This window comes from Zonotrichia leucophrys, chromosome Z, assembly GCF_028769735.1.
Source record: "Zonotrichia leucophrys gambelii isolate GWCS_2022_RI chromosome Z, RI_Zleu_2.0, whole genome shotgun sequence".
NCBI lineage: Eukaryota > Metazoa > Chordata > Aves > Passeriformes > Passerellidae > Zonotrichia > Zonotrichia leucophrys.
Window position 1 is genome coordinate 64551310 of NC_088200.1, and position 24035 is coordinate 64575344.

At 36.9% G+C, this 24035-nt stretch overlaps 1 protein-coding gene across 1 annotated transcript in view; it reads left to right on the plus strand.

The window, feature by feature from the left end:
• The window catches only part of COMMD10 (COMM domain containing 10), a 101578-nt gene extending 83003 nt beyond the window's left edge, over window positions 1–18575 (plus strand). The window contains exons 6-7 of the mRNA XM_064736357.1: window positions 17318–17377; window positions 18003–18575. Coding sequence (XP_064592427.1) covers window positions 17318–17377; window positions 18003–18041 — 99 coding nt within the window. The 3' untranslated portion in view covers window positions 18042–18575. The remainder of the gene's footprint in view (window positions 1–17317; window positions 17378–18002) is intronic.
• Window positions 18576–24035: the final 5460 nt, after the last annotated feature.

Genomic DNA, 24035 nt, shown 5'->3' on the forward strand with positions numbered 1-24035 from the left:
TGGCAGGAAAAAATTAATCAATTACATACTTTTTGTAGTCTGTATAAGTTTCTTAGTATTTTTTCTGTAAATTTAATGTTCACTAATAGTTAATATTTTCATTCAATATTTGATAGAAAGAGGGCTCATTGGGTTCTTAAATTTGAAAAGTGTGAGTGTAGAGGAAACAGTATATACGAAACCTGCAGAAGCAGCAATTAAATCAATTACTGTACTTTGTGTTTACTTAAAAAATAATAAAATATTCTGGTATTCCTAATTCTCAAGGGCAACAACCATTTTATTAAAAAGGTGTCTTTAGGAATGGGAATGCAAAATTGAAGGAATTACCCAGGTATTGAAAAATATACTGTGAAAAAAATGCATGGTTGCAAGAGAGTTGATGGTGAGCAATAATTCTGTTTCATTACCAATACAATAATAATAATAATAAATTTTTCAGAATCCACATGGATTCTTACTTTTAAAAATAGAACTGGAAGAAGGACATAATGTTTTTCTGAAGTTCATTCATATTTCAAAGTCATATTTGGCCTATTCCTGGAGTTAAGCATGAGGTTTTTTTCCTGAAAGGAAGTGAAGACTTCACAAACTGTTAGTTCTTATAGAGAGAAAACAAGATTTTCAGGAAAGAGAAACTGGAATAAAGGTGGAAAAAAATGGAACTCAGAGTTAAGGTGCTTTGGGAGTTAAAGCAAATTCCTTCTTAGTGCGTTATAAAATGTATCTTTCTAAAACTGAGTGGATAAAATGCAGTATAACCTTTAAGCAGCAACTTAATATATTCTCCTCAATTTGACAGTGGCATGACAATTAACAGCTGAAGGGAAGGCATTTACTGAGATTAGCAATACGACTGTCATTGACTCATACTAACTTTATAAACTGGGCTGGTACATCAGGAAGTGTTTTTAATTAAAGCAAAAGTGTTGGTACGGTCACGGAAGTAATAATCCTTTGGAAAACTGTGCTCAAAAATGTGGTGGCAAACTTTTTATGTGGGTTTCAGGAAGGATGGAACAAGTCTACGAATAGGGGTTGAAGGTTATTAGACAAATAAATTCAGATGAGACTGAAGAAACTCAGGTGAATTCTGAAAGAATTTCTAATGGGAATGCACAGATATTGCCTTTAAAGCCATTGGTTTCAAAGTGTTTACAGTGAAACAGATGAAACCTGAAAATATTAACAGATTTTTTAATCTGGACAGCTGATAATCTTTTAAGGGAAGCTCTGCCTGCACATTTCCTTTATCTTTTTCATTCCAAATCTTTGTTCCATAATTTCTGGCATTTTGGTCCATGGGGTGACTTGCTGGGAAATTTGTTAGGTTTTGTGTTCTGAGGTAAAATTAAATTGAAGTGCTATTTGGTCTGATTCTGTAACACTAAATAAAAATTTTAATGACCAAGAGTATTTCCAAGTTAATTTTGTTAATTAAACCCATGCACAGAAGGGTTATTTTGATAGTGTAAGTAGATTGTGGAAAATAAATTAGTATTTGATGACTTTTGAAGGCCAGACACATTGTTTCAAGAGGTAGTTTCAAGAAGCTTTGACGGCAATACCAAAGTGTTTCAAATATTTACCCTGCAAATGCATGAAGGGAGAAGAGAGTCTGAAGAGAATTTACCAACTGAAATTGGTGGAATTTAAATGGTGTTGCAGTTCTGGTTAGCAGAGTGTGACAGAATGGGTTTCTTTCTGGACCATTGAATTGATTTCAAGTTTGAAAAGTTTGTAGAGGGCTTTAGGATCAACTTTAGGATTAGGAATTGTATCAAGCATCAAATATGTCTTTGATTTTCAGAATTCTTTGATTTTCTGATATTATTGCAAAATAAAATCTGTTTCACTTTCCATGCCTGGAAGTGTTTAAGGCCAGGTTGGATGGATTCCTGAGCAACCTGATCTAGTGAAGGCCCCTTCCCACACAAGCCAGTCTGTGATTCTACAATGAAAATTGCTTGCTTCTCTAAGATTGAGTCTCTGGCTTCCATGGTATTACTAGATATTCCTGTAACATGCTTCAAAGTCTCTTGTTGAAATAATTTCCAACACAGAAAAAATGCATTTTCTATCTTAGTTTTGTTTAATGGTAATTTTTCCTCATTTATTTTTTTCTGTCCTCTGCTAGTTCTACTTGAGCAAAAACAAATACAACTATGCGTTTTAAAAATAATGACACTTTGTTTATCCTCACTGTATAATATGCATGTGTCGCAACTTTCAAAAAAGGAGTTTGGGACAAAAGGTTTGCTTATTGAGAAAATTTGTATTGTCAGTCTCTTGCTGTACAGACATGTGACCTGCTCATGTTAAGACTGGCATTCTGATTCCATGCTAATAGGCCCATTGTTATTAATATATGCTGCCTGCTTCTGATCTGCTCTGCTTAGAATGCATGAGGGTTTTCAGTGTGTGTGACATTTAAGGGTTATGGATTAAAAAAATTAAATTCTCCAAAACAAAAAATATCTCATACATTTTTAACAGAGTTTATAAAAGAGCCATTCTACATTTTCCCTCTAGCAAGATGGTACAGTATTAAATTAAGTATTGTTATTTCTCTGGCCATGTAAGACTTAATGTTCTGGGCAAAGATATTAATTGTCTTTTGAAATGGACAGATGGTTTTGCCTAAAACCTGCTTGTTAATTAATTGGATTTTTTGAAAAATAAGTAATTTTCAAATTAGGTTTGAGTCTCATTTTTTTGCAGTGACTTTTTCATTTTGTAGGCATGAGTATATTTTTAAGAAGTACATTGTGTGATGTAACATCTTCTATTGGATTGTGAAAGTAGAATCTAGCTAGGATAGGAGTTCAGATGTCCAAACCTGGATTGAAAATAAATAGAAACAACTCAAGAGTCAAGGTGTTACAGCTCTTCATTACAACATGATGAAACTGAATTTACTGATTTATACAGATCTGCACTTTACTCAGTAAAAGATACAAACTGCTGGTAGAAAACGATGTATGAAACATGTTACCACTCTTAGAGTCTCCTAAGCTTTTTCAGAAGTGCCACTTTTAAAACTTCAGCTGTTAGTTTTGAGGATCAAGAAGAAAATGAAGTCAGCAGAAGTGTTTGCTAGTCATTTCATCTTTCTGCAAAAGCGAGAACTGAACATCAAAGCTGTGGCTAGGTAAACTTAGCAAGAAAGCATTAGACTGTATAGTCAGTGTAATCTCATGCTGTGCTGCAGATCACACACAAACCTGTGTACAGGTGTAGTATATCTTTGGTAAGTTCTTGGGGATGCTGGAGAGCTCACTTGTGTACATTTTTCATACACTTGTGTACACTGTTGCAGTTCTTTTATTCTACACTGGTGTAGTATTAATTCACTGAACACAATAAAACTGATACTTTTACCCTGTTCCATTTGCCCCTTTTGTCCACTGATATTTATCTTAACTATAATAAAATGGTTTCATGCTAAGCATTTATGTAAGATGTGGATGCCCTTGAGCATATTTCATTTTGTTAGAAATGATCTGTAAAATGAGTTTATTTATTTCAGGTGCATTTTTTCTCCCTGTTATTCAAAAAAGCTTGAAGTGAAAAAAAAATGTTTTAAAGAACGGAATACAAGATTTTAAGTAATGAATGCAGCATATATGCACCTAATATTTTCCCACAGATTTTAGGGCAAGATTTTTGTACTAGAATAAGGGTAGTGCAGAAGGAACTATTTCTGATCTAGCATGGATTGGCTTTGTGATAAGGCGCCTCCAAAAAAATTAAACGTCCCAAATAACGTGTTCACTACAGTTCACTGGAAAGCAGCTATAAGAAAACAAAAAAAACCCACCCAAACAAATTAAATAATAAAGCATTTACTACAGTTCACTGAGAAGTAGCTATACTGGCAAAAATACTGGCCATACTTTGAGACTTTAACATCTAGTGAATTAAAGATTCTTAAAATTTGTTTAATTAAAGGTGTTAAAATTATTGTACTGATAGAGCAGAAAGTTTTTATCACTGCAAAACTTAAGAATTTTACTTGACTTTTAAAAAAATATATTTACAAAAAATTTTCTCTGTTCCTAGTGAAGCACTCTAGTCAAATCCTTATTCAATAGGAGCAAGGTGATTGTAGTTACATTTTTTAAATAGGTGGACTTTGTGTTGGTCTGTAACTGTGGTCCCCCAAAATTGCTTTTTGCCATGGAAATACAGGGACAGACTGTTACTGAAGCCCAGGTATCTTCTAGCTGGGTGTTACAGGGATGGCAAAAGAAGGAGTCTTTCCCTCCTCCCACCTAGAACACAGAGTGACGACAGAAGCCACTCTTGCAGAGTCTTGGTCCTGAGGTCTGTCTTGTCCAAGGTCTGTGTTGATTTGTAGATTGATCTCCATGAACTAATTACTTTCTTTGTAATCCCCAGTCACAACTGATTTCATACATTTTCTTGATTGTGAAGCTATTAAAATAGCTTCCACCCATGGTCAGGGTGGAAAACATTATTTGTGACAAAGTTATATTTAGTTGTAAAATTCTTGCATTATTTTGTACTTTCAACTGTAGCTGTTCAACTAGAGAAGATTTTGGAGCTTTTTGTAGTCAGCAACTAGAAGCAGTGGGCTGCTGGGATTACTTGAAGTAACTGAAGTAAATTACCTTAACTTTTCACTAATTTGTGTAGGTTTTGATTGTGAGTCTCTGTCAGTATTTCTTGGTTTCCATAAAACAGTGTTAGAAAAACATACTCGAAGCTGCAACACTAGGGAGATGATGCCATGCTGCATTAGAGAGTGGTGTATAAAATACAGCATTTTCTAGTAGCCATTGTTATTATTATCATTTGAATAATGGCCTGTGAGATTCGTTCTGGTATGGCTTCAGAGTAGTGAAATATTCCAGGCAATTTTTGAGTAAGAGCATTCAGCAAGTTAATTTACAGCCCCATTTTGATATCTATCTTCACCTCTTCAGTCTCTTGTTTGCTTGGAAGTATTGCCACATACTGGCCTGTAAATAGCATTTTCAGTTCAATTCATAGCCAGTCAGTACCCAGCTGTGAAATAAACAAAGTCTAATTTCACAATTAGGTTAGCGCCACGGAGTCAAGGCATGATTTCACAATCATTAATACTATATCTCTGCATGGCTGGATTGCTCACAGTAGAATTGTAATGTCGGGTACAAGATAGCCATTCTGTCACATTAACTGGAATATATGCAGCTAATACAGAGTTTGTGCCAGCCTTGCGTTTTTATGCTGTCTTAGATTCTGAGAGAATGGACTATGCAACCACTAATGCAAAATTAATGTATTGACTTTCTATTAAGCACATTTTAGCGGTTGGAAGTAATCTAGCTCCTTGTATTATCTGACCATAACGTTTTACCTCTACACTAAGAGTCCTGTGGCCCAGTGGTGCTCTGAATGGTAGTGTCTAGAGAGGTGTAGCTGACTAATAGCAGCAATTTTTTATTCAAGAGCTCTGGACCCTTTGAGTATTCACTCTTATACTTGCTCTTTATGGATATTTTACTCTCTCTTTAAAGTTTCAGAGTTATTGAACTTTGTGCTGGAATTCTTTAACCAGACTCCAGTTGCAGCACTTTCAAACTGCTGGTGATAAACAAACAGGAGGTCAGTAAGTCTTCAGATCCCAAGACTTTACTATTCAACAGCCTTGTCTCTTGTGAACTTCATTGGCCTCCTACCAAGTTATCTAGATCATCTTTCTGGCTACTTTCACTGCTTATCAGTCAGTATCTATTGAAATTACTTGTGCATCCAGATCTACATCTAAAAGAGGCCCATCTAAAGATGTAGATCCAGTGGCCATCTAAAAGATGTAGTTGCCAGCTTTTAGGGATTTTGTTTGGATCAGCTCCGTTTGAGAATTATTTGGAGAAATTGAATGGTCATGAATGGGTTAAAATTGTATTCCTTGTCAGTTCTTCAGGTAAGGGATAGTTATTATTTGTTGCCAAACATGGTTCTTTGTTATGAGGTGAACTCCCTAAGCAGGTAAGATCTCTAATATTTAACAGAATAAACTAAAATCTCCTGTCACAGAGATACATTTTAATGCTAAAATTGTTACAAATAGGTGTATAGATTTGAGACAATTTAAAGAGATGGGCAGTCTGAAATGAGCAACTTCCTCCTTGATTCCAACTAATCCCTTCCCACCAGTAATGAATGAGATAACCAATGGATGTAAGTGAAAAAATAACAGTTTAGTAACAAACAAAGTGGCAACAGGTAAGAATAAAAAAGGTAACAGTAAATAACGGCTAGATAGCCAACTGCTCCGGGCTTGTAGGACCGAGGGACAAGACAGCCACAGATCCGTGCCAGAAGGCAGAGCTCTCGGGGCAGGTGCAGCAGCACATGGAGATCTGGCGGCTCCCCAGGGCTGGTGCCCTCGCCCAGAGGCCCAGCAGGGCGGGGGGCACTCCATGTTCCCTGTCCCCTCTGGCCTGGGTCACTCGGTGTTCCCTGTCCCTGCTGTCCTGGGTCTCTCGGTGTTCCCTGTCCCCTCTGGTCCGGGGGGAGGTTTTTTCCAACCTTAATGATGAGTGATTCTGAGAAATTAGTATTTGCAAACTGATCTGTAACATCTTGCTATTCCATTTTTCCTTTTGAAGAACTCCTATTGTTACAGGGCTTGCAAAGGTTTTTCAGGGGGAAGATGGAGACAAGAATGTTGACCTCATGTTCAGGAGGCTTGATTTATTATTTTATTATATATATACATTATTACTATACTAAAAGAAATAGAAGGAAAGATCTCAGAATGCTAGCAAGCTAAGAATAGAAAAGGAATGAAATAACAAAGGAGCTCTCTCTGATTCTGTCCCAGAGAACTCAATCTTTGATTGGCCCTTAATTGTACACAGCAACATGGGCCAGTCACAGATGCACCTGTTGCATTCCACAGCAGCAGATAACAATTGTTTACATTCTTTTTCTGGGGCCTCAGCTTCCCAGAAGGAAAAATCCTAAACAAAGGATTTTTATGAAAAGATGTCTGTGACACTCCAATGTTAAAAAGACAAAAAAAAGACATTAAGTTTAGTTTAAATATTAATTTCATGTCTATCTTTGTCAAAAGATTACACCACATGTACTTTTTATTGCTTGCTCTACCATTTTAGTTTTGCATCATGCAGTGCTGTCTTGGAAGAGAAAAATGTAATTAATTGGGAGCTAAATGGGTTCATTTTGAGAGAGAAGCATAAAAAGTGTCTTGGTTTTGATACTTACTGAAACCATTGCATCCAACCTAAGTACTGGATTGTGCTCCTGCTATCTGTAAAATAATCTGAATCTAGTACTATATTCCTTCATATTACTTACTGTCTTTTAAAGCAACCTGTATGATTCAATAGCACACAGACTTGAAAATAAAAAGGGCTTTGATACCCTCTTTCGAGTTGCTTATGTCAGCCAAAATTTGTTGTTTTCTTTCCTGAAAGGATATTACTTACACATTTATGTTCATGGTCTGGCTTTGAAGAAAATGGGGGGTGAGAGATCTTATTTCATCTTTGGTATATGTGAAAACACACAGAACTTGTACTTTCAGTCCTTAGCGCTTTGTTCAGTTTTCAGTAAGCAGTGAGAATTCACATCACTCCACTGCATCAAGCTTTAAACAATTTGTCAGCCAAAGCAGTAAAGGAAAATCACTGAAATTCCATTGTCTGAAGTCCAAAATAGCTAATTTTGTGTCATTAGAATGTGTGTAACCTTCAGTGACAAATGAGAAAGTTGTTTCTTGATTGCTTTTTAGTATAGTGGTTGTTTCCACATTCTTACTAATTTTGTGGAGTCACAATGAGAAGACCACATAATCTATTAGTAATTCTTGTAAAAAGGCAAAGCTTTTTTGTCTCATTTGACAAACTTTGGTTTTAATAACCTCTTCCAGTTTTGCACTGTGGTCTGTTGTCTGAGAAATGTTAGTGTTTACTTGGTCAGGCTAGTGGTGCAATGTAGTTTTTTCACATCAGTGAGACATCTGACATCAGTGTGTCCTTGATACAAACAGGTAGCTCTGGTTCAAGGCTTTGCTGGGTTGCTTATGGCAAGGAAGAGATACCAGCACTTATTTGTAGATTATGAGCATTGTAGCAACAGCTGTAGATATATTATGACCCTTAGAATACAGTAGAAATAGTAAGTAGGAGATGTCCTCACAAAATTAAATAAATTTTTAAAAGGATAAAATATGTATTACTTTACAAACAACCTTATTCCCTAGGAGTTTTGCCTTTGATTCTGCTGGGGACTAGACTGCTAGTTAACATCCCTCATTCCTGCATGACTTCCCTGTCTTTCAGCAGCTGAGATTTGTGTGCAAGTCCCCAGCTGCTAGCTGCTGGAATTATTTGCCTGCTGGAGATCAAAAACATACTTGCTGACAGCCACTAGCATCCCTTTAGCACAGAAAAAAACAGCCCCAAACATTTTATCTTTGCTGATCTGCCTAACAAAATCTAAATTTGTGATACTTCGAGTGACCCATTTCAAACAAAAAAACCTAATTTACAGATTATCTAATCTCAACATTTTGTGAATATTTAAACAGATTTTGGAAAGGAGTTTTCACATCAGTTACATTGATTTCATGTGGGTCTGAGCTTCCTTAGATCTTTCCCCTCACTGCTGGCATCTTTTATCCAGCCACTTTTCTTGTGCCTCAGTAGAAACAATAGATACTTTTAGGTTTTCCAGCAATGAAGGTTCTTTGTGGAAAAACAATACAGCATTGCAGTTTCTTACTGAATCAGGTAGGCTCAGAAGGTCATAATTCAAAAGATGCCAGCTTCCTCCGTTCCTAAATGGAGGTATAAATCCTTCTTAAAATGTTAATCATCTGTAGGGTATCACCATATAATATTTCTGTCAGATCTGTAGCTCTAGATGTGGACACAGATGATAGCAACCCAGGTTTCTTCTCTGGACAGAGGAGGTTTGATCTGGCTTTTTGACAAGGGGTGGTTTGGATGACAGTTTGAGTTTCCTCTAAATCCAGCTTCAGACCCAGCATTAGATTAACTGATTAGAACAAAGTGTTTGTAACTCCAGGTTAATTACGTCAGCTGCAAGCAAACTGTGTGAAAAGCTCTTTAAAACACTCAGTGCATGGTGTTGAGCTGCTCTTCTTGCTAGTAGAGTGTTTTGACCACTGTATATCAAGATGCAAAGAGTTTTCAGTCTGCCTTTGGTGCTGTAAGTTGAGCTTCGCTGTTCTAAGATACCCAAGGTGCATTGTTTGCCATTTAAGCCTCATAATCTTGCTGGATGACAATACTAGGCACTTAATATTTGTACTGAGTTTTGTTAATTTCCTAGAATTTGATCATTTTCTGATCACAATAATGAAAATATTTCCCAACTCTAACTACGTGACATCTTTTTAATGTGGCATCAAATCAAAATGGCATCAGCTGTGGTCAAATCTGGTGATCATGTGAGGTCAGAAAAGCTTGAAAGCATTTCTAGTGCCAGCATGATGCTTTCCATTTCTTCAGCAGAGGTTATCTGTGAATACAATAATAAGAAGAAAAGTGAATTCCTTATCATTTGAGGTGAATGTAAGACTGTTGTGTCAGTTTTGATGTGAGCTATCTTTAGAATGGAAATATGAACTCATTGGTCTTCATGTCTTTGAAGACTTATACATGCTAGCCCCAGTGGAAATAAAAGAAACACAGAATCACAACTGCTTGGTTTTCCTTGCAGAGTTCCTGAACTTAATTTTTTAAATGTCGTAAGTTCTGTGACAAGTGAAGTGTACTAAAATGGGAAGATAAGAATTTAATTTCTTCTGAGGAATAAAACTACTTATCACAGTATAGCTCTGATTAAAGAAGAAAGTTGTATTTTGATAGTTACAGACAGTATAAGCAGTATGCAACAATTAGGGTGTATATGATTTCTTGTGAACTCTTTTTTCCAAACTTTATACAGTGAAATTTAATAGGGAGAAAGCCTGTTTGGGTGGGGTTTGGAATTGGGTTGGGTTTTTTTGTTGTTGTTTTTTTGTTTTGTTTTGTTTTGGGTTTTTTGTTGGTTGTTTTTGTTGGGTTTTTTTTGGGTTTCCTTTTTAAATTTTTAGTAAGACTGCTTCTTCAGAGGGCTTTCTGCCGTATTTGTAGTACAGTAGAATTTGCAAAATTAGATGAGAGATGAAACAGGAAGATAATAATTATTGGAACGTGTGTTCCTCAGATTAATCTGTGACATTCTTAGTAATTGTGGCAGCCTTTCAGTGAATGAACCAATTTTTAAATGCATGTTTTGTTGGATATACTGTTTTTGGAAATTATGCATACTTTGCTATTGAGTCTTGAAAATACAACAACATTCATATGGATGGAAGCTTGTTGCTCATAGCTCATTGCTGAATCCTTATGGAGTCTGGTGAGGAATCAGTCAGGGGCTTGTACAGTGTGCATACTTATCTTCAAAGACGGAAAGGTCATGTGAAGGTAAATACAAATACAAATGACATAAAGCAAGTCAGCCTTTCAACAGATCTCCTATGAGCCATTTTCCGTACCTGCAACATACAGGGAAATATCGATATAAAAGACATGCTTTTAAGTGATAGGCATACACTGATACACATCTACCACCCATTTCTCCAAAAAGCCTGTTTGCTTACTGTGATGTTTTTCTAAAAGTGTATTTAACATAATCTGCAGAGAAGTGTCAACCCTCATCTCTAGATTTCTGGTTTTTAAAAGTTTTCCATGCAAAAGTATTATTGAAAGGCCAACCAATATAATGATGGTACTTACAGGAATGTAAATTCCTAGGAACATTTTGCTTGGATACAGCTATTGGAAGAAAAGGCTTTTCAATCTCTCTTTTCTTTAGCAAGATGGTATTTACTCTGACACAATGTACTGAGGTGAAAACTGTAGTTTTGGGGTTTTTTTCTCAGATAATTCTCTCAGTTTTAAAAGCATTTTTCTTACCTACTGTGGAAAAGGGACCTGTCTCCCTCTAATGCTCTGTGATCCTCCCAGCCTGTGTGGTCTTTTTAGGAGTTGTGTCCCATTTCCTGTCCATAGTTTTGCATCAGTTAATTCAGCCAGCAATGGGTATTTTTGTAAGGATGGAGAGGAACAGGAGTAATGAAAACAGTAGTGACTGACAATTCTTACTGCAGTTTGGGAGTATGTCAGGTGTTCTGTAGGTGATCAAATGCCTGCAGAATCTGTTGCTTTCCTACCAGATTGGACAATAAATTCATTCTTGCCGTCTTCCATGTAAACATGTTAAATGATCCTGAATCTGCTGGAGTGAGATTCAAGATTTATCTGTATGTATCTCCATAAATTCCAGTAACACGTTGGTTAGATCTCAGGAATCAACACAGGATTTGGTTAGGATGCTTGCATATATGTTGCAAAGAGAGGGAAGTATATCTTTAGTACGATGCAGATCATGATCTCCCTGAATCCACAAGGAATTTGAGTTTCTTAAGCTTATATGAAAAAGAAATGCAACTTTGAAAGGTAGAACGCAGTATGTTTATGAACTAGATGTTAATATGTTGGTCAGGAAGCGTGGGTTAGTATCTTACATTTTATAACAGTTACACACCGAAACTTGAAATGCATGTAATTTGGTAATAAAACATGATTTTTTTTCTCTACAAAAATAGTAATTTGGTATTGCAAATGGAGATAAGCTTTGAAAAAGACTGAAGTTTGAAGGTTACATTTTTTGATGATGTGAAAGAAGTTTAATTAGGAATATATTAGTCTGTATTTAACTCCCAGTGTTTTACTGAATCCCTGAGCTGAATTACATTCATCTACAGCTGTAAGAATATGAAGAAGTTTTAATTACTGTCTCTTATATGCAGAGAGTTAACAAACAGGTGTGCTTCTAAGAAATGCTGGTCTGTTGTAATGCATATGCTCTTCTTAAAATTGATCTTCCTGACCAAGCCACAGAAACTTTTTGATAAATTCTGTGAGATATAAGTAGAAAAAGTTGTAAGTGCCTAGGTGAATGCACAGTTCTCTGAGACCCATGCAAGTTTAAAGGAAGTCTGAATTAATGTAGCACAAAAATTGATAGGTCCAGAGGGAAATGCACACTAGTAAGAATCAACTGGGGTCTGTTTAGGAATGAATCTTAATTTGTCCATACACTGATTAGCTTAGTTATCCATATAATTATGTTATATCTGAGATTTTAAGGATATCTAATAGGAATGATTTGGAGAATGGATAGCAAATGTGAAAATATTCTTCTCTCAGACCAAATGGAGATGTGGCTCAAGATAGTATTAAAGGTAATATTAGAATATGAGGACTGGGATGTATGTTATTTCACTTAGTGACATATATATATAAGACATTTAGCTTATAAATATATTATATAATTCAGCTTATCCCTCCGTTTGCTTCAAAATACTTGGCATTTATTTTTCAACATCATTGAAGTAGTTATAGCTTTGCAGTTGAGAACAGTAGTAGCTGTGTTTTTGTGTTCAAGACAGCTTTAAACCAGAGGTTTGGCTTTAGTTTATAACTTCTAGTGCATTACTTTATGCTTACACATGGGGCTGGAGACTTAAAAGTGTGGAATCGTTGTGTAGTATGTAAGGTTGCAAAACTGTCATTAGTAAAAAGACTTTTTTCAGTAGCACATTATGAATATCTAGACAACTGTATTAAAAACACCCAACAAACCACTACAAGCACATAAACATCCCCACTGTAAAACCAACCAACCAACCAACCCCCTAAAAGCAAAACCCAGTCCTTTGTTTATAACCCGAAATTTGCCTCTGCTTTCTGAAGTATTTTAAGGAGGCAGTTTTTGCTTGGTTTCCACAGAAACCTTTTGCAGCAAGAAGGTATTAATGATTAAAATAGTTAGCCAAGATAATGGGAAGTTGGAGACTCTTACATATCCTGTATATTTGTATCTTCATCATTTTATGCTGATGGTCGTGTTCAGCTAAAAAATTGCCTGTTTGGTGGTGGTGTAAGCTAAGTATATATTAAAAGACTGTGGCTATTTTGTAGAATTAGCCAGACATTCAGAATGGCTGTTTTGGTTAGGATAACATATTAATACTGACTGGGAATACAAAGGTTTTATCTTCATTTTCCCCTCATTTCTCTTTTCTCTTTCCTGCCCCCCTTCCACCCCCAAAGGAAATTTGGTTTTAGAGACTGATGAAGACGTTATGTTTTTTAAAATAATAGCAGACAGTAAGTGAGAAGATACTTAAGGGGAGAAAACAACCCTAATCAGTTAAGCTTATTAGAATTTCACGGTTCTCAGGAGGCTGTGAGTTGTAAATTGATACAGCCCTGGGGTGACAGAAGAGGTGGAATTAAATCAGATTTCATCTAGATGTATGAAGGGAAAATGGCACTAAAATCTAATTTTTACACTTAAAATACATTCACTAGTGATACATGTCCAAACATGTTAAACCACACATTTCAGAAAGCTTATTACCATATTCCTTGCAGTGAATTCAGAATGATGTAAAGATTTTTCTTGCTGACAGTTGCAATTCACATATACCTTTCCAGTAGTAAATGCAGTGCTTTGTCATGTTTTACAGTAGATGAACACACTGAAGAGCAACTTTATTTAGCTAATGTGCTGCACATACTCTTTAGCTACACTTACTGAGCATATTGCTCCAGTGCAGTCCCTGCCACCCTTCATGGATATTGTGTCAGACAAAAAGCCTGTCTCCTTGTTTTCAAAGCAGCCCAAAGAATGAACGTTTGGTACTTTAGAGATTTCTTTGTCTTCATCAGAATATCACGTTCAGCCATGTTTATCTGATGCTATGAAACTGTCACACTCAAGCCTAAAATTCTTAAAAGCAGGAGCTAGGAGTTAACACTGGCACAGCAGAAAAATTTGGGATGTAACTAGAAAAACTGTTGGATTGACAAGGTGTGACAATGGGAATAAATTCAGTTTGGTTTTCTGGTTGCTCAGTATAGTTTTCTTTCACATGAAGATGATAAAAAGAAAGAGAAAATGAGATGCCAGAAATGAGGGGGAGAGTAGTGTGAAGGTGAGGGATAGGAAGATATTTATAAGGAAAGAGGAAAAAAGAATGATACACTTGATAAAAAGAAGACTTTAGACATCCAGCAAATTGCTGTTTTCTTATTTACGTGTGGGAAAAACATACTAGATTAGAGGCAACATCTGAAAACTTGTATGTGCAGATAAAAGAAGTCTGCTTAACTGTACTTCTCATAAATAGGTTGAGGCTTTGTCTGCACACAGTGACGTTTAAGTAGGTAAGCTGAAAGCGATTTTTTTCATCCTGTGTTTTAGTTACAGTTGAAATATTATTGGGGTTTTTAGTTTTGTATGCTTATTTGAGTAAAATTCCATTAAGTATATTAGGAATTTCCCTGTTCTGGGGGGTTTAGCAATAATCTATCTAAACAGTAATTTTTAAGACAATTTTTCTGAGTAATTAAAGAACTAGGTGATAATCTAGTCTTGTGGTGCACAGTTTTAATTGCACTTGTTTATATTCACACAGAATAAAGCAAATAAGTAAATAATGGATATCTCAGCTAAAATGGGGGGCCATCAGCCACCTGAGGAGTAGGGGTTTTTTTAGGGATCTAGTTATGATACAACATTTTTGTGATTTGTAATAGGAACTCCTGACCACATAATAATTATAATTTGTCACCATCCTTAGTGGACTCATGCTAGTGAAAAATTTAACGTAGTAATATAACATTTTTAACTGGTGTCATACATCTGTATGGGTTTTTTTGTACACCACTCTCTGTTGTAGTGGTATAGTAGATGTGCCAGGTTTTTAGACATACAAACAAATGTGTTTTTGCAGATGATTAAGTGCAGATAAACAACATATTTCATACAAGATTGTTACACCTCTCTCCCATTGACACTCCTACTCCCACCCCAGATCAGAAACATGCCTAGCGTGGCATGCTTTCTTTTAGATCTCCACAGACATTTGCCTGACACAATCCAACATACATTTTGTCCTAGTTATCAGAGTATGACTATTAAATAATTATGGGAAGAGAGATCTCATACTTTTTATAAAGCAGAGTGGGTTTTTTTAATAAAGCATAAAGAGTATCTGAATTAAAAGGTCTGCACTTTTTTTCACTTGCACACTTTATCTTCTAACTAACAGTAACTAATGTAGGTAGAAAATATGAAAGACAAGCAGTGAGAGAGAGGAGAATTGATTGTGCTTGCTGATCTGAAGAAGTACCAGAAGATGCCCATCTTGAATGAGACACAGAGATTGGAGAAATGAGATCTGATGGTCAGAGGTCTTTCTCTGCCCCTCTCTGGCAGCAGTGCAAAACTATCACATCAAAATGCAGCAGACTTCCAGAAATCATTCAAGAAATTATCCTAGCTATTAATTGTGACTGATAAACTTAAAAGATATCTTGTATCTTCCTTTTGCTGAGCCTCATCTTTGCAGTTCTGATTTCCTCCATTCAGTCACTAAAATCCTTCTAGGAAGGCAAACAGCAAGCAAACATCCCAGCTGAAATGGTAGATGCGTTTGCTATTAATGTATCTTTCTTCTTTCCTCTACCCGCTTTCTCTTCTGAAAAAAGCCTTGTTTGCTTTCTTTTTTTGTTTCTTAGCTGTTAGAAAGCCTTTAAAAATGCTTTTACTTCCCCTGTCATGGCATTATGCTCTTTGGAGGGAGGATCAGCTGGAGTCATGGCAAAGAAAACTGCTGTCCTGGTAGTTTTATTTTGTATTCACCATACGATTCACAGTATTGCATTGTTCCTTCCCAGAGGGGGAAGATTGGTCTCTCATGCAAATCACTGGTCCTTTTCTAGGCTTTTGTAGCCGTCCTGAAATTGTTGGAAGGGATCTTTCTTTCTGCAGAGTGAGAAGGAGGAATTGCACCAGACAGGCTGGCCCCAGTTATTTTATCTCTTTCCTGTGTCTCTTACAGCTCCTTTTGAGGAGCAGGCACCAGGCAGTACCTATACTGTGTTCCCAGGGCTTCTGCTGGTCTTGTGCATTTGGTACGCCAAATTCAGTGACATTATTTGGCATAACTTGAGACTTGCATTGCTTTGAGTACACAGAATCTGGCCCTCAGCCTTGTCTGTATGCAAAAGTATCCTTGCTCATTTAAGATGAGTGGATAAACAAATGTTTTTCTATTGACCCAAGTGGTACATGAAGTTGCTACCAGTTAAAGAAACGTGGTGTGTATGCATTATTTCAGCTGATAATATTTTGTGAGTATTTTGTGAATCCAGAGATTCAGCTTTCACAGAGCCTCATTATTGTTCATGGCAGTGCAGCTTTTATCCTCAGGAATGCCTCTAACCCTTGAAAAGTCTAAGAAAAACAAAGAGAATGTGCAGAAATAGAAATTTGCTTTTAAATAAATAAAGGCACAAAGTGAAGTAGAAGGAATAAGGCTAGGAACTGTGTGGTTAGATCTGCAGTGTGATTGGAGGTAGCAGGCTCCAAGCAAGTTAAGCAGGACAGAAGTTTTACGTCAACCCCCATCTTCACAGACATCAGCACATGCATGCAGAGGATTATTACCACCATCTGTTTTATCTACAGCAGTTTTCATCAGTTGTGTTATTTTGTGGGTTTTTTAAGTGCTTAAGCACTGCTTTGAAGCCATTGTGTTAATTGTTAACTTTGGCTGAATCTGCATGGATGCCTATAGCAGTGTCAGCATGCTAAGATTGGAACTGTTGGATTAATGAATGAAAGTATCAGCTCTGTGCCTGTGCAGTACATTAATAACTGTGCCAGTTCAGTCAAATACACTACTGACTTTGTCACTGTGAAAAGTATTTACCAGATCTTAGATGGACTGCTGAGAAAGATGAATGTAATCTTTCATTTTAGTCTGACTTAAAAATAAGGTAATTAAATTCTTCACATAGATTATTTTGTTACTGTTCTTCACAGGAGGAGAATAGATATACTGATAGATTTGAATTCTTCACTTAAATGAAGTATACATGTATGAGGAGCATTGTAGTGAACAGAAGGAAACCAAAGGTTATCTTTCATATAGCTTAATCTCATATTCTGATTTACTGGAGTTAATGTTGAAAAGAGAAAAGAGAAATGAAGAAAAGAGAAGGAAAAGAGAAGGAAAAGAGAAGGAAAAGAAAAGAAAAGAAAAGAAAAGAAAAGAAAAGAAAAGAAAAGAAAAGAAAAGAAAAGAAAAGAAAAGAAAAGAAAAGAAAAGAAAAGAAAAGAAAAGAAAAGAGAAGAGGAGTATGCTTAATCCTTAATTTTTTTTAAATTGTTTTTTCTTTCTTCTTTACAGAACCTGAAGAAGGTGTTTGTAGAATTTAGCCATCAGGAGCTATTTGAGTTCTACAACAAGGTCTGTAGATTTTAAAATATTATAATTTTCTTTGTGAACACCTTATGCTGCTCAGCAGGAAGTGTTGCCTATATGAATTAAATAGAATAAAACTGGAAAGAAGGGATCCAACTTTAAATTAAGGCTGTTGGATTCCTTTGACAAAAACCACTTTCAGGAAGAGCCTGTGCATTCACCTTTGCAATAGGCAGGGCTTGGGTCACTGTAAGCATACCTGGCAGTTGGATCAGAAGCAGTAGCTGATGATTGGCAGTGGGGATCTCTCTGGAAACAGCATCTTCATGTTGCATCTTCAGTCAAGATGCCAGGCTCGTAATCCAGTCAAAATGAACTCTATTTTTTTTGCTTGTTATTATGCATTGAAAATTCAGAGGAAAACATCTGTGCATGCTAAAGAGGTAGTATTTAGACAACTGTTTCTTTAAAATTTGAATATTTAAACTGCAGCAATGAATTCTAATAGCTTCATGTAAAAACAAATATTCATGAGTACAGGATTTTTATATTGGTATGCAAATATATTTGGTATTCGTAGTTGAAGATATTGGTTATTTCTGTTTGCATGTTTCTAAACAACCCTTTATGAGTGGAGGTTTTTTCCTCTCTTTTTCTTTCCTTTAAATAGCTGGAAACTATACAAGCACAGCTGGATTCCCTTACGTGATGTTTTTGAAGACTTATTTCTCCATCACGCTCCTGCCACCTCATTATTTTGAATTGAAGATAGATTGCCAAGCTGCATTTCCTGAAGGATTCAGCGGGTTGCTTCTTGTAAAATTATATGGCTTATCTGCTTTTCAGACCAGTACCATAAGCCAAGAGTCTTTGTCAAGGGTCTGAAGATTCTAATGGACTTTCTCTTATTTGCTTAGCAGCTGTGGAAAATGCCTTCTTTACTTACAGTGGGGAAACACCTTGCCCAGACCCTCCTCCCCTGGCCCCCTTCCTCCCCATCTCCCCAAAGAATGCTACTCTGCTTCAGGAATATTTTTTTCATTCTGTGTGTTACTTGATTCTGGTAGAAATTTGCATGTTAGTGAGAGTGACCAGGAAGAAAACCCTCTTTTGTAGATATAAATGTAGAAGTTATAAGAAAGTACACAGCTAATAAAATCTCTATCCTTTTAAAATATTATTCACACAATTGATAATGCTTCTTGCAGATTTCTCAAAATAAATTCAGAATTTTGAAAGTTTATTTTGAGGCTAGTCAAATTTCATTTCTCTGTCTTTGTTCTATTTTAGTTTGCTGGGGGTTTTTTCTTTGGAATAATCAACAATATCTCTGTTTTCAGTGTTTACTCTTGACACTGAAAATTAACATGGTTCTTGGCACTGCATGCGCACTAACGAATGTAAGAAGTGTGATGTATAACTGAGGGGAGAAATCTCAGAGTATAAAACAAAAAAATACTGAAATGATCTGACAGATTTCTGAAAGCTATGTTGATCCTTCCTCATGCTCTTTTTACCACCAGCATTTTTACATGAACAGGAAAAATTGAAGTATAGTGATTAACAGCCAACTTAGTCATACTTTCACCCATTAGTTCCAGATGATTCATGAGCAGCAGGAGAAAGGTGAAAGTCATCTTAGTTCTTGTTTCTTGACAATTTGTATATGACTCCAGGCTCTGGGCTTATAGAAGGCAAGAGGAAATTTGCCTGATCAGAAATTTAATTTTTTTTCCTTCCTGATGCTTACTTCAGGGATGGTTAATACCCCACCAGACAGTTTCCTTCTTTGCTCATGACTGTAGGTATAATTATAACCAAAATGTATGTTTTGAATAGCTGGTTTCTCCTGAATAGTTAAGGTTCTCCCGTGCCAGATTTCCTGGTTTGTTGCTTTTTTTGTGCCTTTTTGTTGCTTTGTTGTTAGGGATTGTGCTGTCAACTCTAGAATACTGTGAAGTTTGCACAAGCTGTCTGAGCTGAAAATTATTAGGTTCAGATGATAACAGCCTATGTGTGAGTGAAGGGCACTGGAGAGAGAACACACACTTACTTACCATAGTCCTTAGCTCTTGAAGTGCCAAATGATGCTTTACTGCTCTGGTACAGTAACACTCTAACTGTAGAAAAAGAAGAAAGTCACCTGGAAGAAGTGAGTCAACATTGCCCAGCAGAACACCCTCAGCTTTCCACTATAGCTTGTGAGGCTGGCTGCCAAAATCACATCTTGTCATAAGCCCCTGGCACGTGTGCCATGTTGTCTGGAGATACAGATGTCACCTCCTAGGTGTGGTTGTTCAACAAGAGCTTGGCAGCTTGCTCATCTCACCCACGCATAGACTGGTGCATGTCTGCAGCTGGACACATCCCCACCATTGCCTCTGCTTGCTGACAGTAGCAGTACTTTGTAGCTAATGCAGCTGAGGGAATCCTCTTCTGCATGACATGTCTTCTCTGCCAGTCCCATGGCACAGTATGCTTTGTGGAAGAACACTGCTCTTGAGCCTTTTCACTGCGTGTTCAGGGCTTATGTTCTGGAAATCAGGTCTAAAGAAAGTTCAGACCTTCCTGTGTAGATACAGGACATGCTAAGGCAGTTGTGTTAGGGGTTTAAGTTAACTTTGTGAATGCAGGCAGTGATTGATGAATCCTGGAGGAGGAGGTGAAGGCTGGACTAGTTTGAGAGCAAGAGCCATGGACAAATCAGCAGGCATATCTTAGAAAAAGAAGTCAGGGTCAGAAGAAATGGAGCACAAGAGAAACAAAGGAGAAGGTAGAGAAATGGATATTCCAAGGAGGGAATTTGGGTGTTGGAAAATACCAGGAAGAGAGCAGAAACATTGGAAAATATGACAAAGTATATATACAAAGAAAATATTAAGCAGAAGGGGAGATAACCTTATAGTAGAGTGAGAGTAGGGGAATCAGAGTAAACCAGAATTAGCTATGGAAACTAGCCAGTTGTATAACTGCATCTAGTATTTCAAACTAACCCAGAAGTGCCAACCTTGGTGCAAAGCTGACCAAGATCAAAGTATGGGATAATGAAATACAGATTTTAAATCTAGCTTTAATAGTAAATATTTTAAAAAATTATAAAACTATGTTGAAAGGGATGAAAAAGCCTAAGACTGCAATAATTTTGTAAAATACAATTAATGTTTTTCCTTGTTTGCAGATGACTGAAAAGATTTACAATTTCTTTACACTGTCCGCCTTTTATTTTTTACTAACTGTACTGAATTCTTAGTGTCAAAAGCTTTATTGTAAGAAGTACAGTGGTTACCTTTAGTCAGGGACTGCTGAGAAATAAACATTTAGTTGAAAAAGACTTTTCTGTATGTAGTGGGAAGCTTTAGGGTTGTACATTGTTACAGAGCGAGGACATAACCTGTACCATCTTAGAGAAGAACACTGCCACTTAAATTTAAGTGCTACTGACTAAGGAGAGAAAATTGGCTAACTGAGAAAGAGCAGAAGACTTTGGGGGTTTTGTTAGGTCTTGCAGAAAAGAAAGCTTTTATCCTGGTTGCTTCTCTCTGGGTGTGAGTGAACCTGGAGAGGGGAAGATTATTATTCTCCTGAGAGAAGCTGTCTCTGCTTGGTTTGTATAGAGTCCTGGTGTCACACAAGTGTCAGTGAACAAGAGGAAAAACAAGCACTGGCACAGACTGGGTCCTGCGTGGGTGGATCTGCCTGAAGCAGGGACTCAACCCAGTGCCTTAGGGGTGGCAGGAAGAAAATCTCTTCTGGGAGGAGGGCGGCATGTAGACTACACAGAATGACCATACCAGGCTGGTGTGAGAGCCTGGACAGGCGTGTGCATTCTGAAGGTGTTCAAGCTGTGGTTATGGGTACTGGTGAAAAAACACAACACTTAAGTCTCAGGGCTGTTTTCAATGGCCCTGAGAAGAATTTTGAAATTGTTTATTGCAGAAAACAAAAGGGATGCTTTTTCCATGTTCAGGATCCTAGCGTACTGGCCTGTAATATCTCTTGGACATGATCCAGATTTGAAATTACCGAGGCTTCACATAGTGTTGAAGAGGATATTTGCAGAGATTTATTGAACTCTAAAACTGGAAATTGGAATGAGTAAGAATTACTAAATCTTATTTCAGATCTTCCGGTGCATTTAAAAAACATTTGATTCATCTTTGTTCAGACATTAAAGACAGTATTTTCTGTGACTGTGCTTCTTTCAAAACTATAATGTCAAAATCTGCCTCAAATGGACTGTTGACAAAAGAAGGAAATCTTTTGATTCAGGCGTAACAAGCATCAGTAATATTTTGACGTGAAGATTTGGAGTTCTGGACCTAAGGGAAAGCCAGTTCTCAAACTGCCTCAAAACCACCAAATTACTGGTGAAGAGCAACCACTTGTACATCACTGAGAAGAACCAACACTAACGGCACGTTAATGCTTGTTGAGTACAAATGCATTAGATTATCTTTGTCCAGTTCAAACTTGGAGATGTAATTCCTGTTTTTTAAGCAAATACAAAATGTCTGTAAAGTTTTGCATTTTATTTTTGTTGAAGTAAAATACATAGTTAGACAAATATACCTTTGCTGTCTCAAATTTTGACTGTGAAACCTATTTTGGCTCTCCAGAGGATGAGCCAAATGAGCTTTCAAATTCTCCTTTAATTTCTGGGTTTGCTGACACATAAATTTTGAGTAATGACCTGCAGCTTCATTTCTACAGTCTGATTTTAAGGGCTGTGAAGTCTTGTTCTTTCAGAGCGTGAAGAATTTATGGACATGCTAAAATTCTTAATCTTGGTCAAAGGAAGAAAAGTGGTTATTGTTATAAAATAGCATAAGCTCCCCTTCACACTTGTTTGTATTCTCATATTCTTGATTCCAGCATCATCAGTAACATTTCATTGCTTGGCTGCATTGGTATATCGTATCTTCAAAGATTATGAATTCTCTCTTTTCCATAATACATTATGGTAAAATAATGACAAAGCTTAGTAATGTTTGCTGACCAGTGAATAAGTATCATAGCACTTTGTGTTATAAGCTTTTGTAGCTTATTTGACCAATGAAAATGAGTGACATTTTGAGCCACTGTGTGGAAGTTCCTTTTCTATGGAGCAGATATGAATAACAGTGATTTTGAGTAGGTGTGTGAACCACATTGCTGCTGACTGGTATGCTATTGATGGTGTCTCATTAAGATAAACTAGTAAGATACTTTTATCTGCAATTGCATAAGTTGATTTCTAATTTCCATAGAAATTAATCAGTTTCGTTGGATCTTCCCTTGGCCTCCTTAATTGTTGATCAGACCAAATTATATGCTGTGATTTTGACTGAAATAAAGTGTTTAGACCATCCCTTCAACCCCTCATTATTTTGTTTCTCAAGAGATAAAAACTACAGGTCTGTTACAAATCAGATAGCGTTCATCTGTGTTCAGCTGTGCATCCAGGAACCACTTGCCCCTCTCACTTAGAGGAGTAGTCTTTTTTCTGTTGAGGTCAAAATATGTTTTATGGTTATCCAATGTTTTTCTCTGATTATTGAAATCATAGGTAGGCAGTTTGGAGACCTACACATGCTGGAAGCATAAATGTCTTGATCAGCTGTTCTAATAAGATTATTACATTTTTAGAGCACTTTTAACTTTTCTTGTCATCAGTGTTAAACATTAATTGCCCCTTTATGGTAATATAAAACATACATTCAAGAAAGTGTGAATGCAGATAGCAGCTGCCTCTGAGATGGCTGTGCAGGTCCGCAGAGGCCGGCACAGGCAGCTGTGGCGTGCAAGTTCTGGCACTGGACACACTGAAGTGGCATGTGAGCTCTTTTGGAATTCACCCTCTGGTCATTCAGGACAAGGGAAAGGGAGGAGGAAGCAGCGCTCCCTGTACAGTGCTAACAAGATTACTCACATCTGCACTGTGTTGGAAGGATCATCCCACCAGGGTTAATATGAAGAGCTCCACATACAGGTGAGCCAACTTTTTTTCATTTAGTTCCCATCCATGGTTTCAGTAGGTAGGGCAGCTCTTCAATAAATTGTATTTCATGGACAGCATGAGAACACTTATTTTTCTGTCATGCACTTGTCTGTTTTTCTGCTTCCAGGGTTAAAAAATGTTTCTTTGTTAAAAAAAAGAAAAAACCCAGTCTGATTTAAGAAATTATGCAGTTAATTATGTAGTAGCATTTTAAATATTGCTTTCTTGTTTTTGTTTCTAATTTCAAAGTGTTTGTCATAGCCAGTATTCTTGTTGGCAGCAGAGAGTGAATCTCAGTGAGGTCACTGAAGCCCAGGGACTGAGGAAAGGACCATGTCTCCTGTTCCTTGTACTCCTCCATGTTGATCCCTGTGGGGCAGCTCAGGCTTTTCCTTTGTTTTCACCTCAGACTGCCTGTTAGCTGAGGAGTTGCTACCTCTTTCCTGGATAATAGTGCATCAGGAGAAGGTCAGAGATGCTGACTGCATTGGAAAAAAACTTAAGTGAGACTATGTGTTTTTAGCTTAGCTCTTTATTTTGGAAGGGATGAGAATGTTTTCTTCATGCAAGCTGCAGTTCTGCCCAGGGCTCCTCCCTGTAAGGGAAGAGTACTGCTTTGCACATCAGCTGAATCCCTGATACCTCTGTCAGGAGCTATGCCTTGTGATGGTATAGCTCCACCATCTTCTTGTCTTCTAATTCCTAGGAAATTATTGCTACTTCTAG